The sequence below is a fragment of the Setaria viridis genome, chromosome 1 (genome assembly GCF_005286985.2).
Source record: "Setaria viridis chromosome 1, Setaria_viridis_v4.0, whole genome shotgun sequence".
Taxonomy (NCBI): domain Eukaryota; kingdom Viridiplantae; phylum Streptophyta; class Magnoliopsida; order Poales; family Poaceae; genus Setaria; species Setaria viridis.
In genome coordinates, this window is record NC_048263.2 from 31,170,000 (window position 1) to 31,183,139 (window position 13,140).

At 51.0% G+C, this 13,140-nt stretch overlaps 2 protein-coding genes across 2 annotated transcripts; one reads left to right on the forward strand and one right to left on the reverse strand.

Annotated features, from left to right (window-relative positions):
* Positions 1-1,866: 1,866 nt before the first annotated feature.
* LOC117862595 (succinate--CoA ligase [ADP-forming] subunit beta, mitochondrial) lies at positions 1,867-8,026 on the forward strand. The gene is made up of 12 exons (XM_034746096.2): positions 1,867-2,098; positions 2,226-2,336; positions 2,900-3,011; positions 3,523-3,587; positions 4,493-4,570; positions 4,788-4,862; positions 4,996-5,148; positions 5,239-5,373; positions 5,503-5,667; positions 5,857-5,979; positions 7,537-7,608; positions 7,712-8,026. Exons 1-12 carry the CDS (start codon positions 1,997-1,999, stop codon positions 7,787-7,789), a joined length of 1,269 nt encoding a protein of 422 aa, XP_034601987.1. The 5' UTR covers positions 1,867-1,996; the 3' UTR covers positions 7,790-8,026.
* Positions 8,027-9,519: 1,493 nt separating this feature from the next.
* On the reverse strand, positions 9,520-12,881 carry LOC117862586 (long-chain-alcohol oxidase FAO2). Its single transcript, XM_034746085.2, has 2 exons — positions 12,215-12,881; positions 9,520-11,431 (listed from the first exon to the last, which is right to left on the reverse strand). The coding sequence occupies exons 1-2, from the start codon at positions 12,752-12,754 to the stop codon at positions 9,650-9,652; spliced, it is 2,322 nt and encodes a 773-aa protein (XP_034601976.1). The 5' UTR covers positions 12,755-12,881; the 3' UTR covers positions 9,520-9,649.
* Between the last annotated feature and the right edge of the window lie 259 nt (positions 12,882-13,140).

A 13,140-nucleotide genomic window follows, 5' to 3' on the forward strand; every position in this document is an offset into this window, starting at 1 on the left:
CAGGGATTACCTTCTCCGTCGATGGCGAATGGGCAACCGCGCTGTAGAGCTCTCCTCCGAGTTCGTCCGTGCCCGCCTCAACTCTCTCCGCCACTGCCGACAGGGTGAGTGACGCTTCCCGGCCCCTTCGCTAACCTGCCTTTGCACTCTCCGGCAGGCACTACCTCTCCTCCTCCACTCCATCCCCAATGCCCTCGGATTTGAGGGAGACCGCCGGCTTCTCCAGGATGCCGTCGGGGATGACGTGGACACTTCGCAGGGCTGCCGCGAGAGGAGCGGCTGCTGCGGTGGAGAGGATAGCAGTGGAGAGGATGGGCGCTAGGTTTGTAGATCCCCTGTAGCGAACGGAAGGATTGGGGAGCAGATAGAGTTGTGCGGTGTAGGACTCTGGATTGTATATTTGCCGTTAAGGGCGGTTTGGAGCTATGCGGTGAGGACAGCCTTAGGCGTTTTCACTCGAGAAAAAACAATTTCACTCCACCAACTACATAAAACTTCCTACTAAACACGTCCAACTTGAGAAAAAACGTGGATCTAGTGCTAAAAACAAGCTTCAATCTCCTCCACCGGTTACGTTTTCCACTTCTTTTGATCCACTCCCTTGCAACTTTTTCCACCCGCTGAGGTTGAGATGTGATGCCCCTTCCCTCCGCGCGCCGTGGGCACGTCGCCGCGCTGCCTCTGCTCCCTGCGGTGGTGCCGGTCCGCGCCGCCCCTGCCCTGCAGGTCCGCGCCATCGCAGCCCCCTGCGGCGGCGTCGGTCCGCGTTGTCCCTATCCCCGGCAGCGCCGGGCCGCGGTGCCCTCGCGCCCCATGGCTGCCCGCGGGTCCTCGCTGCACCGCTGCCGGTGGCCGGGCCACACCGCGGGGGCGCTGGGGTAGCGCCCCGCGCTGCTGCTCAGCCTCGCGCACGGGCGCCGGGCTGTGCCGCAACTGCTGGCCGGCCATGAGGACGCTGAGGTTATTGGCCGGTCACAGGGCGCCGAGGCTGCAGGATGCTACGAGCTGGCCGCGCGGATGCCGGGCTGTGACGTAGCCGCTAGCCGGCCGTGGTGACGCTGAGGTTGCTGGTGGGCCGCGGGATGCTGGGGCTGCTGGAAAACTGATTTCTCGTCCAAAACTGAAAAGAGAAGAGAGAGAAAGAGGAGGGGAGAAACGAGAACACTTACACCCGTTCGGAAAGGGTGAAATACACTATTCACAATATTTGTCCTCGTATTTCTGAAGCCGGAGCACTGCAATCAGCCAAACACGTACAACAATGAGTCCTCATGTTTCTGGAGCCGGAGCACTGCAATCAGCTAAACATGTACAACAACTTCAAATTTTTTTAATATTCTTTTAAGGTGGTGGAATGGAGCTATAAGATGATGGAGTTGGTGGAGTGAAGCTGTATTTTATGGTGTTAAGTGCTGACAAACACCCTAGGTAATCTAACCCGCTATTATGCTGAGTGGGAAGCTTGTTGCTGCGCCACGGCGAACGCCGGTGAGGTTTGGATCGCCGTCAATTCCGGCCACCGGCGAGATCGATGGCGAGCTTGTCTCCTGAGAAACCAATGCGTCTGTTTGCGCCCGCGGCCCGCAGGCCGCATCGCATAGCTCGTGCTATTATGCGCCGGCCCGTACTATACTGCGTACGTGAAACGTATGGGCCGACCCATTAACGTATCGAGTCAAACTTTTTTTTTATACTTAATCGAGTCAAACTTTAGCTCGCTTCCAGCCCTGCATCAATCTATGACACCTGCACCCCACCGTTTACCGATCCCCACATGTCGGTCTCTGAAAAAGACGATTCTTTCTTTCCACGTGGACTAGTCTAATGCCCCCGGCCCGCAGCCCCGCCGCCGCACCCTTGCGCAAGAAAGAAAACGGAAGAGAAAATCGAGTGAAAAGGAAGGGGGAAAAGAGGAAACCGCAGAGGAAGCGTCTTCCTTCCACGCTTGTAGGGTTTCCGGATCGGAGGAGCCAGCCCCGCCCAGGTCGCCGCAGCCATGGTTCGCGGATCGCTCGGGAAGCTTGCGTCCCGCGCCCTCTCCGTCGCCGGGAGATGGCAGCACCAGCAGCTCCGCCGCCTCAACATCCACGAGTACCAGGTGCCCCGCGCCCCCCCAGATCCCGCAGTTTGCCCTCCCATTTTTCTTCCAGTTTTGTGGGATTTGTTGGTGCTATTTTGGAGTTGGGGCTGACGGATTAGGGATTGTGGATTGTGTGGTTCTGTAGGGCGCGGAGTTGATGGGGAAGTATGGGATCAACGTGCCCAGGGGCGCGGCGGTCGGGTCCGTGCAGGAGCTCAAGGACGCCTTGAAGAACGCATTCCCCGAAGAGAAAGAGGTGACGATGCCATGGCTTCCTTATCTTATGTTATTTCATCTTATTCACTCCGTGGATGCAAAATGCCAGGCTCCCTGGTGATGCTAGACTAGAATGTAGTTTACTTTGAATTTCTGCTTACTCGTGGATGTCAATGATACCAATCTAAGATTGGTGTTTTTTTTACTGATGCTGTAATTTATGGAATTTTCAGATGATTAAGGGCTATTGTTTTTAAAGAGGATTTCATAGTTGGTAGGGGTAATTATTAGTTTACATCCGGCGGAGCTCAGTACAGTTATCTCAGTACATTTGTGCAAATGGAGTTATGAAACAGCCTTAAGATCCCTTGAGTAATCGAAACATATGTTTGTGTTCATTACTATGTGCTATCCTTCTGACGTTTCTTAAGCATGCATGCTTCTTATGAAAAAAGTAGTTAGGATATATTTTTAATTAAGGAGTTGAAGTACAAATATATAAACCTCAGCAGCACCTATCTTGTTATAATCTAAGAGAAGATTAGGCATTTCATAGTATGCAGTTTAGTCACCGTTTCTTACTCAACATATTTTTTATTGCAGATAGTTGTTAAGAGTCAAATCCTTGCTGGTGGCCGAGGGCTGGGCACTTTCAAAAGTGGGCTGAAAGGTGGTGTCCATATCGTTAAGGCTGAGGAAGCTGAAGGAATTGCGAGTAAGTGTTGTGCAAAGCATGTACTTGGATTCACTATGGATTGCTGGCTTTGCTGCGACTTGAACAGGCATAAATTTGTGTATCTCTATATATAACAGTTATTCCTGGAATTCTTGAGATATCTTATGCTTTTGTTGTTGCTATGCATGCTAGTAGCTTATGTGTTTTGTCATTACAATTTGAGTCCCTTGTTTTATGATCTTTTTTTTTGCACTCCTATGCACATGAAGAGATTTCTGATCTAATACACTTAATGTTTACTTTTAATTGTTTGGTGCTTATATGAAGTGGGCAGCATTACCTTGATACCTTCACATTTAACCTAACACATCTGTATTAGGAATATTGCGACCTGTATAGATAACTGTATTCATACCTTTATTGCAAAATATAAGGATTCCTGTATTTCGATTTTGTGTGTGTTCCGTTGACTTTAGTGTCTGCTATGTTTGGGGCAAGTCAAGTCATATATGGGCATCACTGAGTGAGTTGTACTGATATTTTTCTGCAGGTAAAATGCTAGGCCAGATTCTTGTCACAAAGCAAACTGGTCCAGAGGGGAAGATTGTGAGCAAGGTAATGACTTACTAACTTAAGCTGTCTTTTTCATATATATTCTGTTTGAACTTTGATTGGCTTCATGCTATGTTTCCCACTGCCTTTTTACCCATTAATTTCAGTTACTCTTTGTATAAAACTCTTAGAAAACTAATTTTCGGTCCGTTGGCATGTTTACCATTATTTTCTGATCTTGACTTTGCCAGATCCTTTGCAAACCATCTTTTCATTTAGCAAGTTTGACTTTGACCCTTCCACAATTCTGTTATGTTGATAATAAGAGGTTCAGACTTCGTTATTCAGTTTCCTGTAAAAACATATTCAGTTCCTGTGAAAACACAAAGGAGCATATATCCAGTTGCTCTTTATTCTCGAATCTTCATACATTCATGTGAAATAGTGACAACAGAACCGTGGCACATTATCATACGAAGCACTCCCTCCACTTGTAAATATAAGTCGTTTTATGATTCTTACTGTTCAAACTTTTTCAGTATTGCCAATCAATACATAAAGAGCTAGGTAGATTGAGAATACAAGATTGATAATACTAGTTTCATCATGGGAAGTACTTTTATGTGTAATCCTTTTTGTTACATAAAGGTCATATTTCCATAGATTTTTGTAGTCAGACCTTTACGCAGTGGGAATGTATGAAATGACTTGTATTTATTAGGGAGGGAGTACCTGTTGAGGTCTTGCCGTGTACATGACATCTGATTTTTAGCTCTCCCTTGACTTTTTCATGGATTTTATAATTATTTTTTTAAATGCAAGACAATATATACGTGCATTTCAATGTGAAAGAGCTTAACTTAATTGTGCTGTCATGTATTAAAATCACTACCTTGTATTTTTCGCGGGCAATACCTTTTGAGGATAAAAATTTGTGGATCCTAATACTTTTTCATCCTCTTGGACAGGTCTATTTGTGTGAGAAACTGTCACTTACTAATGAAATGTACTTCGCCATCACCCTTGACAGGAAATCTGCTGGTCCGGTATGCTGTTTATCACATAACACTTTATATTGCATTTCATTTTATATTTCCATTAGCGAGCTTTTTTCTAATGTTCTTTAAATATGTCGGTGCATTTTGGTGACCAAATCAACCAAATCAAAAGTAATGCATATTGTCAGTCTCTTTTCTGAAATGAGATGATGTGTTTTGTCAAGTTCTTTTTTCCCTAATGCTCATTGCTTATCGTCCATTTCAGCTCATTATTGCCTGCAGCAAGGGAGGAACCAGTATTGAAGATCTAGCAGAGAAGTATCCTGACATGATTATCAAGGTTAAGTTCCCTAATTTGATTGTGGGATCAGTATGCCTTTTATATCATATTTACATGTTATTTCTTGAAATTATGTTCGTAACTGACATGCTGATATTTTTGTATGTGGAAATTCAATCAATTGGAATTTCAGGTTCCTATTGATGTATTCAAGGGAATCACAGATGAGGATGCTGCTAAAGTTGTTGATGGGCTAGCGCTAAAGGCAGCAGACAGGCAGTCTTCTATAGAACAGATTAAGAAGCTATATGAACTTTTCTGCAAGTGTGATTGCACACTGCTAGAGGTATGCAGTGAGAAATGGTTCTCTTTCTATGGCTTATCTTAATATCTTAAGATATGCATTTATTCTAATTTGTATGCTTAATGTGGGTAGATAAATCCTCTTGCGGAGACAGCTGACAACAAGCTTGTTGCTGCTGATGCAAAGTTGAACTTTGATGATAATGCGGCATTTAGACAGAAAGAAATATTTGCACTGCGCGATACAACACAGGAAGACCCCAGGGAGGTATAGAGTTGCTTGTCATTTTCATCCTTCATTTTCTCTCTCTTGTGTTGAGTTCTCTTTGAAGACATCTTTGTGCTTGTTTCTGCCTTTAAACCATTTTTCTGAGGATTGGCATCGCTACCTGTACAGGTTGCTGCTGCCAAAGCAGATTTGAACTACATTGGTCTTGATGGAGAGATTGGTTGCATGGTGAATGGAGCAGGATTGGCCATGGCTACCATGGACATTATCAAGTTGCATGGTGGAACACCTGCCAATTTCCTTGATGTTGGTGGAAGTGCATCAGAGGGTCAGGTATAAAGTGAATATCATGTTAAACTTTTATTGATCCTTCTTTTATCCTGAGTAGATTAAAAAGTTATATTATTACCTGATAGAGACTGGGAATTCATTGATATCCATCTTAATACTTAGGTGTCAATTTTGAGTTTGCTTGCCGCACATGTTTCAACACTGCATATCTTATAAAAATTTTCTATCCAGGTTGTGGAAGCATTTAAGATACTGACTTCAGATGATAGAGTGAAGGCAATTCTAGTGAACATTTTTGGGGGCATCATGAAATGTGATGTGATAGCAAGTGGAATTGTAAATGCTGCTAAACAGGTACATTTTGTCGGTCCCTAGTCCTGTCAATTTTGGCATATTCTTTTCTAAGTATCAATGTACTCATGCAACGATTGTCTTCCCCAGGAGCTTCTTTATTTTTCATAAATTTACCACTGTGCATACAGTACAAGTGAATCTTTATTTCAATCTTGTTCCTCTAACTCTTAATATTTAATGATAAAATTGTCATTAATTCATTGTGGTGGTTCCCTTGCCCTGGGAAAAAAAGGCCTGCTTGGTTTAGTGCCAATTTTTGTGCAGTCAAAACCATGGCATGCTAAAATATGGACATTCCAAAGCTAGGGTAAGAAATTTAGGTACTCGGTTTAGTGCCAATATATGGCAACCTTCAAGAAGTTTCTAGTGACTTTAATTAGTTCTGGCTATAAACAATGGCATGCCAATTTTTGGTAATGAACCAATTGATAGCCAAAATTTCTAGGCATGCCATGGTTTTGGTTGGGCAAAAATTGGAACCCAACCAATTAGGCCCAAAACTCCATACAACTATTGAGACATTAGTGATTCTGCCCCTACATTGGAGGCTAATGGTGATTTTACCCCTGTTTTTTAACTTTGTGATTTTACCCCTACTTTTTTGGTTTGAAGCTGCCGTTCACCCCTAGTTTGGATGTCCGTTAGATAGATCTAGATTAGATAAATTAAAAAAAGAAAAGGAAAACACATTTACAGGATAGGGAAAGGACCTGACTACCCCTTCCTTATCCAATCAATCCCGTGAGCCTCCTTACTGACCGTTCCACACGATGGGAGGAACCTGAGCAACGGCGGCGGGCCAAATTGAGGGCGGTGGCTACGGAAATCTGGGTGCCGGGCTACCCTGCCGCGCTCTCCCCTTGGAAATCAAGGCCACCTAAGCTGCGAGCGAGTGGCAGCGAACTGGCAAAGTGCAGGCACAGGCGCAGCACGGTGAGGCATCGACTCTGCGACTCGTGGCGGCCAGTGGCAGGTGACACGAGCAGGCACGCCGCGGTCAGTTGGGCGATGCGGAGTGCCAGGATGGCCATGGGCGGGCGCACAAGTATAGCTGCAGCTGAGCGTGGGAGGCAACTCGCAGGCAGGCGCCTGAGGAAAGGAGCACGCATGGGCCATGGGCGCGGAGCATCAGTGGTAGGGTGGCAGTGGGGAAGGATCATTGACTCTACAACTATAGGGAACCCAACAAAAGTGTTTGTTTTGAAGCTGTTTATCTCTTCAAGTATTTGTGATACCTCATCAATTGTTTTTCTTAATTAGTTTGGTTCTGTGTTTTTACAATCTTGCGTATTGTTAAGTATGGTTGCCGGAGAGGATTTCCTTGTAGTGGTTCTTCTTAAATGGAAATGTGATGATAAATATTTTATCCTTTTTATTGTATGATGCATAATTGGAATTTGGAAGTATTTTTCACCAACATGGTCCTTGAGTTCACCAATTCATTTTCTTCACATTTTCAGCGTGTTCCTTGAGTTTAAGGGTCTTGTTAATTAGTGCTCTGCGCTATATATACCTCTTGTATCAAGCACCACTATTCATTTTCCTATCCCTTATCAGGTTGACCTGAAGGTTCCTGTTGTTGTTCGGCTAGAAGGCACTAACGTCGACCAAGGAAAGAGGATTCTTAAGGTTAGAACTGCTGATAATAGTGTATTGTGTGCGTGCAAAAGCTGTGCATTGTTGTCTGAAAAACACCCGTGCTTCATTGGTGGTCTTTATGTTTGTTTTGCAGGAAAGTGGAATGACACTAATCACAGCAGAAGATCTTGATGATGCAGCAGAAAAAGCTGTAAAGGCATCCGTCAAATAACTGTAGTGTATCAGTCTGAAATTTCTTTTTACAAGATGAGCAATGCTCTTTTACGGATTTCGGATCAGGGCTGAAGTTGTGAACTCATCTTTTTTGAAGAGGGGTTATTTTGGCTTGAGTTTTCCTGTTAAACGTTGCCAGTGCCAAAACGGAATGAAACGCTGTTGTCTCATGTTAATAAACATTTATCGGTGCGATTGGGCAACTACTTTTCAAATGCATTACATTTTACCCTAATGAGTACATTTCTCGCTTTATATGCTGCTATGCAGGTTTGCAACTTGGTTAGCAAAGGCTCAATCGTATAAATTGATGTGATCATTTTTCTTAATTTCTGCTGCAATTTTGCTTAGTTCATTGTTTATGGATGCTTAACTGATGGTCTGATGGACCATGACCGGAGGGGAGTTTGATTGACATGACCCCTGAAATCGTCATGGTTTGCTAGTATACAATGTCAATTTTATCATAACTGTAGAGCGCAATGTCAATTTATCATAACTGTAGAGCATCAGTTGCTTGGCAAAGTAAAGCTTATGCCACTGAGGTGTTAGTGTAACCGTATAACACTAACATATGTTTTGCATGGGTTGTGTTCTGTTCCATTCTTTAATTTCTGGCTGTAGTGCGCAGCTGCGAGCCTGTGCTTAAACGAGGCCTTGCCTGATGCTTGGCGTCTGCTGTCGCCTTGTGCTTAAACAATGCACTGTTCTGTATGTACACTTGGTGGACAGCGGATCGGTTGACGAAGTTTCAGCATCATGTTTTAAAATCTCGCACTGAATAGTTGCCATCATCTAGGAGCCCTCCTATGAGCGCTTCACATGCTCGATTTTGAATCATTTCCATTGGAGCGGGGTTGTATGTGCAGCTTTCGTGTGTAAGGCTCCCTTTGACAAGGCATCTTGAGTGGTTCCTCCACCACATCTTGAGTGGTTCCTCCACCATCCTCTAACGAAGTCCTGCCAAATGGGCAGAAAGGAAACGGCTCCGCTCAAGAAGCCTCGTGATTTCCGCTAAGAGGAGCTGAGAGAGGGAGAAGCTAAAAAACCTAGCTTCTCGAGACTTAATCCCCTTCGTGGGGCCAAAGTCCCCATCTTGCCCATGGGCAGGCGTGCAGGGTCGGAGAATGGCGCGGGTGCGGGGAGGTCGGAGGATGCCATCAGCGCTGGCGCGAAGCTGAAGAGGAGAGGCGGGAAGCGGGGCTAGAGAGGAGAGGCGCCGGCGAGGCCAATGGACACAGGGGAGACAGGAGGCTGGGCTCGGCGCACGGCGTGCGGTCAATGGATGCAGGGGATGCGGGAGAGCGAGCTTGGCGGCCGGTGGGCACAACCCACCTAGGGGAGGCACGCGCAAGGCGGCCAGCGGACGTAGGGAGGCCGACGGGCGCACAGAATAGGGGAGGTGACGGAAAGATGATGGGGAATAGTGGAGAGAATGGATAAGGCGCGGGTGAGAATGGGAAATAAGAGAAGAAAAAGAATGGGAGAGGGAAAAGGAAAAAAGAAAAGGGTAGTATGGACATTTCATATTTTGAACTATTTTAAACAAGTATAAAAGAAGCTGTCTTATCAAATATTTTTTCAATCAGACACATAGGAGAAAAAACCTGCTCCGCCAAAGAAGCGACAACTGAAGCTGTTTTAGCCACAGCAGTGTCAAACGAGAGCATGGTATGACCCTGATGTGAGCGTACAATGGCAACGTACGCAGGACACGGAAGAGGATGATTTGCTTCATTTGAATTTCTTATTATCCATCACGCGGATCATGAATCACTATGGAGTTATTTCGCAATACACAGGGACATTTCAAGAGGTAAACGTGCTTTCACGGGCGTGCTAACATCAGTAGCTCTTCTCAGAAAGCCGGGTCGCGCCTGAGCGACTCGGCGATGCCGGTGGCGAGGCAGTAGGCTACGGACTGGATGGTGACCATGGGGTTGACACCTACGGCGCTCGGCAGGATGCTGCCGTCGCACACGTACAGGCGCTGGGCCTCCCAGCTCTCACCACGCGCGTCCACGGCGCCGTCTGCGGCCGTGGCGCCCATCCGGCAGCTGCCCATCTGGTGCGCCGTGCAGAAGAGGCTCCACGCCTCGGCCTTCGACTTGGGCCCGCGCACCACGTCCACGCCGTCAAGGAACTCCTCCAGCGCGGCCTCCGTGGCGCCCCGGCACACGAACCGCTGCCCGTCGCTGCGGTGGGTCCCGATCTCCGCCGCGCCCGCCGCCGCCAGGACCCGCAGCGCGCGGCGCAGGCCCTCGCGCATGTCCTCCCGGTCCGCGGCGTCGAGGTGGTACGCGACCCGGCGCTCGCCGTGCACGGTGCCGGAGCCGCGGTCCCTGACCAGGGAGAAGAGGTGCACCGTGCGGCCGTACCTGAGCATCCGCTCCTTCATGTCCCGCCCTGACACCCAGGGGAACTGCGTCCCCGCCGCGGCCAGCCCCATCGCCGGCGTCTCCAGGATGGCGCGGGCCGGCGCGCCGGGAGGGCCTTCCACCTTGTGCAGGGACGTGATGATGCCGCCCTCGTACATCTTGCCCTTGAGGTCCGGCTCCGCCGTGGTGCTTTCCGGGAAGTAGCCCCACACCAGCGCCGTCGGGTGGAGGTGGAGGTTCTTGCCGATGTGCCGGTTGCTGAGCCCGCTCCCGCGCAGCAGCACCGGCGTCAGGAGCGACCCGCACGCCGAGACGGTCGCCCTGGCGCGCACCTCCAGCGTCCTCGTGACCGCCGGGTTGGTGCTCCTCGCCACCACGCCGGCGCACCGCTTCGCCCTGCCGTCCGCGCCGCCGGTGCCGGCGCGCTCCATCAGCAGCAGCTTCTCAGCCTTGCACCCCGTCAGGATCACCGCGCCGTGGCTCACCGCGTCGACCAGCCACGTCGTGTCCGTGCCGCGCTTGTCGCCCGTGCGGCAGCCGAACCCGCAGCTGCCGCAGTAGTGGCCCTCCGACGAGTTCCTCGACACGGACTCCACCTTGTACCCGAGCTTCTCGCACCCCTTGCGGAGGACCTTGTTCTGGAGCCCCTCCTCGTTGCACCCCTGCGTCACGCCGAGCCTCTCGAACACCCTGTCCATGGCGGCGGCGTACTCGTCGGTGGCGAACAGCGGGATCCCCTGGTCGCGCGCCCACTCCGCGCGCACCTCGTCGGGGGTCTTGATGCAGGCCGACCAGTTCACGGCCGTGCCGCCGCCGACCGCCGACCCCGCCAGGATCAGCGCGCCGCCGCTGAGCGTGCTGACGAACCCGCCGCCCTCGTAGAGCTGCTCCATCGACGGCGCCTCCACGGCCGTGTAGTCTCGCGCCGTGAAGTAGCTCCCTTTCTCGATGACGACCACCTTGTATCCTGCCCCCGCGAGCACCGCCGCCGACACGCCCCCGCCGCAGCCGGACCCGACGATGACGACGTCGCACTCGACCCTGCACACGTTCCGCGCCGCGTCCTCGGTCACCGCGAGCCCCTTCGCCGCGAGCGACGCCGCCAGGGACGCGTCGGTCTCGTTGGTCGTCTCCACGACGCCGTCGTCGAGGGGCCGCTTCTCGGGACGCCCTTCTTCCGCCGCCGCCGCATGCTCCTCGTCGGCCAGCGGCGGGCTGTACCCGGTGGCGCGCCAGTGCGGGTTCTCCGAGTTCTCGTCGGTCTGCAGAGCAACGACACACATGGGGTTTCAGAAAGAAATTGACGCACACATCCACCGCACTGACAACATGAGCGATTGAGCGTACGCGTCCTTGTCAGGGTTCGTTGGTCAGTTGATATCATCATTACTCTTAGAATTTCTGCTTACGTTCACTAATCACAGCCAGTGATCTTCAGACAGAATTATTGCACGTTCCTTTCCATGTTGGCATTATCAAGATTTAATACTAGTAAAGTTGAGGCGGGCTTGAGGCACATTGAATACAGACAGACCCAGAAAGCGTGCTTTCGGCGTCAAGTCTAAATTCCCCTTCCTCTATCTTAGCAACGACGTGGAGTACTGAACAGTGTCTTCCTCCATCTATGGGAACTAGACATAGCAGCCCGCCGTGCATCCCGTCCAGCGCAGGACGCGCGGCGGCAGAAGCAATTGGATGGGCCACTGGCCAGGGAGCCTCATCATCAACGTCAACGTTCTCAGGACGGCGCCGGTTGGACAAATCCGCCGCGACGATCTGGCTGACACAGGCGCGGCGCAGGCCTGCCTGTGGTCCTTGCCGGTGCACATGCCCAGCGGCCACTCATCACGGCATAGCCACTGGCGGCCGCCGCTCAGGCACCCACGCACATCACATGCCTCATCGATCGGCGTCGCCCCGTGCTCGATGCTACCGTGCAGCTAGCTAGCGGACAGCGGAGGCTAATCGACGACGCGGAACCCACCCGTGTTGTTTTCTACCGCGCGCGGAGGACCACCAGACTTGAGGTTGAATCGGAGGCTTACCCAGGAGTAGAAGACGTAGAGGCAGAAGACCTTGGTGATGAGGAAGAAGATGCGCAGCGGCGGGAGCAGCGTCTGCCGGCTCCACCGCTGCATCGCGCCTTCCCTTTCTTCCGGCGGCAGCTCGGCGAACCGGCGCACGAACGGGAACCGCCACGACAGGCACCGGGCCCCGCACAGCGCCAGCGCCCCCAGCCGCGTGCCCAGCAGCCACAGCACCGCGCGCACCAGCGCCAGCGCCTCCGGGAGGCACCTCCGCGACATGAGCTCCGCCACCTCGTCCGGCACGGGCGGGTCTGCGGCCGAGGCGAGGAGGAACTCCTCCACGACCTTGTTGCCGCCGCGCTCGCCCCCGCCGCGGCCGCCGTCCTCCTCCGGATGGTGTCCGTTCCGGCTGACCGGCGGCGGCAGGGACGGCACCAGCGCGCCGCACAGCGCGGTGAGCGCGGCCATCTGGGACGACGAGAAACCGTGGGTGTAGCGCTCCCTCCTCGCGCCCCCGCCCCTCAGGAGAGGGTGCCCCCGCTTCTCGCCCGCGACCATGGCAGCCTCTCCGGGTGGCGTGTGTGTGGTGTGGTGTCCGGCTGGTCCGCGCGGTGCGGACAAAGTTCCCTCTATAATGGAGCCTGGGCAGCTGCCGTCTGCCGAGGGCTGAGGTGCTGAGCTTGAGAAAGTGGACAAGCACAGTGGATGACTGGAGGCGCCGAGGCTTATAAACAGTGCGGCTGCCGCTGCCGCCACGGCTCGGCGACAGCGAGATTTACCGAGCCGTGACTTTTGGATAGAATTTCTTACATTTTTATTATCTGTTGTTATCTGTGGGTATGTCAGTTTGTTAGTAGCCCGGATTAAACAATGGTGGCTTGATTAACTGAATGGGTTGAGACGTTCAGTCTTCCAGAGTACCCCAAATCCCCAATTAGGCCCTC

What these genes read in the sequence shown, in the direction of transcription:
- LOC117862595 (XM_034746096.2), top strand. Translation starts at nt 1,997, where the DNA reads ATGGTTCGCGGATCGCTCGGGAAGCTTGCGTCCCGCGCCCTCTCCGTC. An exon ending in ACAGGAAATCTGCTGGTCCG is followed by an intron (nt 4,571 to 4,787) that starts GTATGCTGTTTA and finishes CGTCCATTTCAG; the next exon opens with CTCATTATTGCCTGCAGCAA. An exon ending in AAGGAAAGAGGATTCTTAAG is followed by an intron (nt 7,609 to 7,711) that starts GTTAGAACTGCT and finishes TTTGTTTTGCAG; the next exon opens with GAAAGTGGAATGACACTAAT.
- LOC117862586 (XM_034746085.2), bottom strand. Translation starts at nt 12,754, where the DNA reads ATGGTCGCGGGCGAGAAGCGGGGGCACCCTCTCCTGAGGGGCGGGGGC. An exon ending in TCTACGTCTTCTACTCCTGG is followed by an intron (nt 11,432 to 12,214) that starts GTAAGCCTCCGA and finishes GTTGCTCTGCAG; the next exon opens with ACCGACGAGAACTCGGAGAA.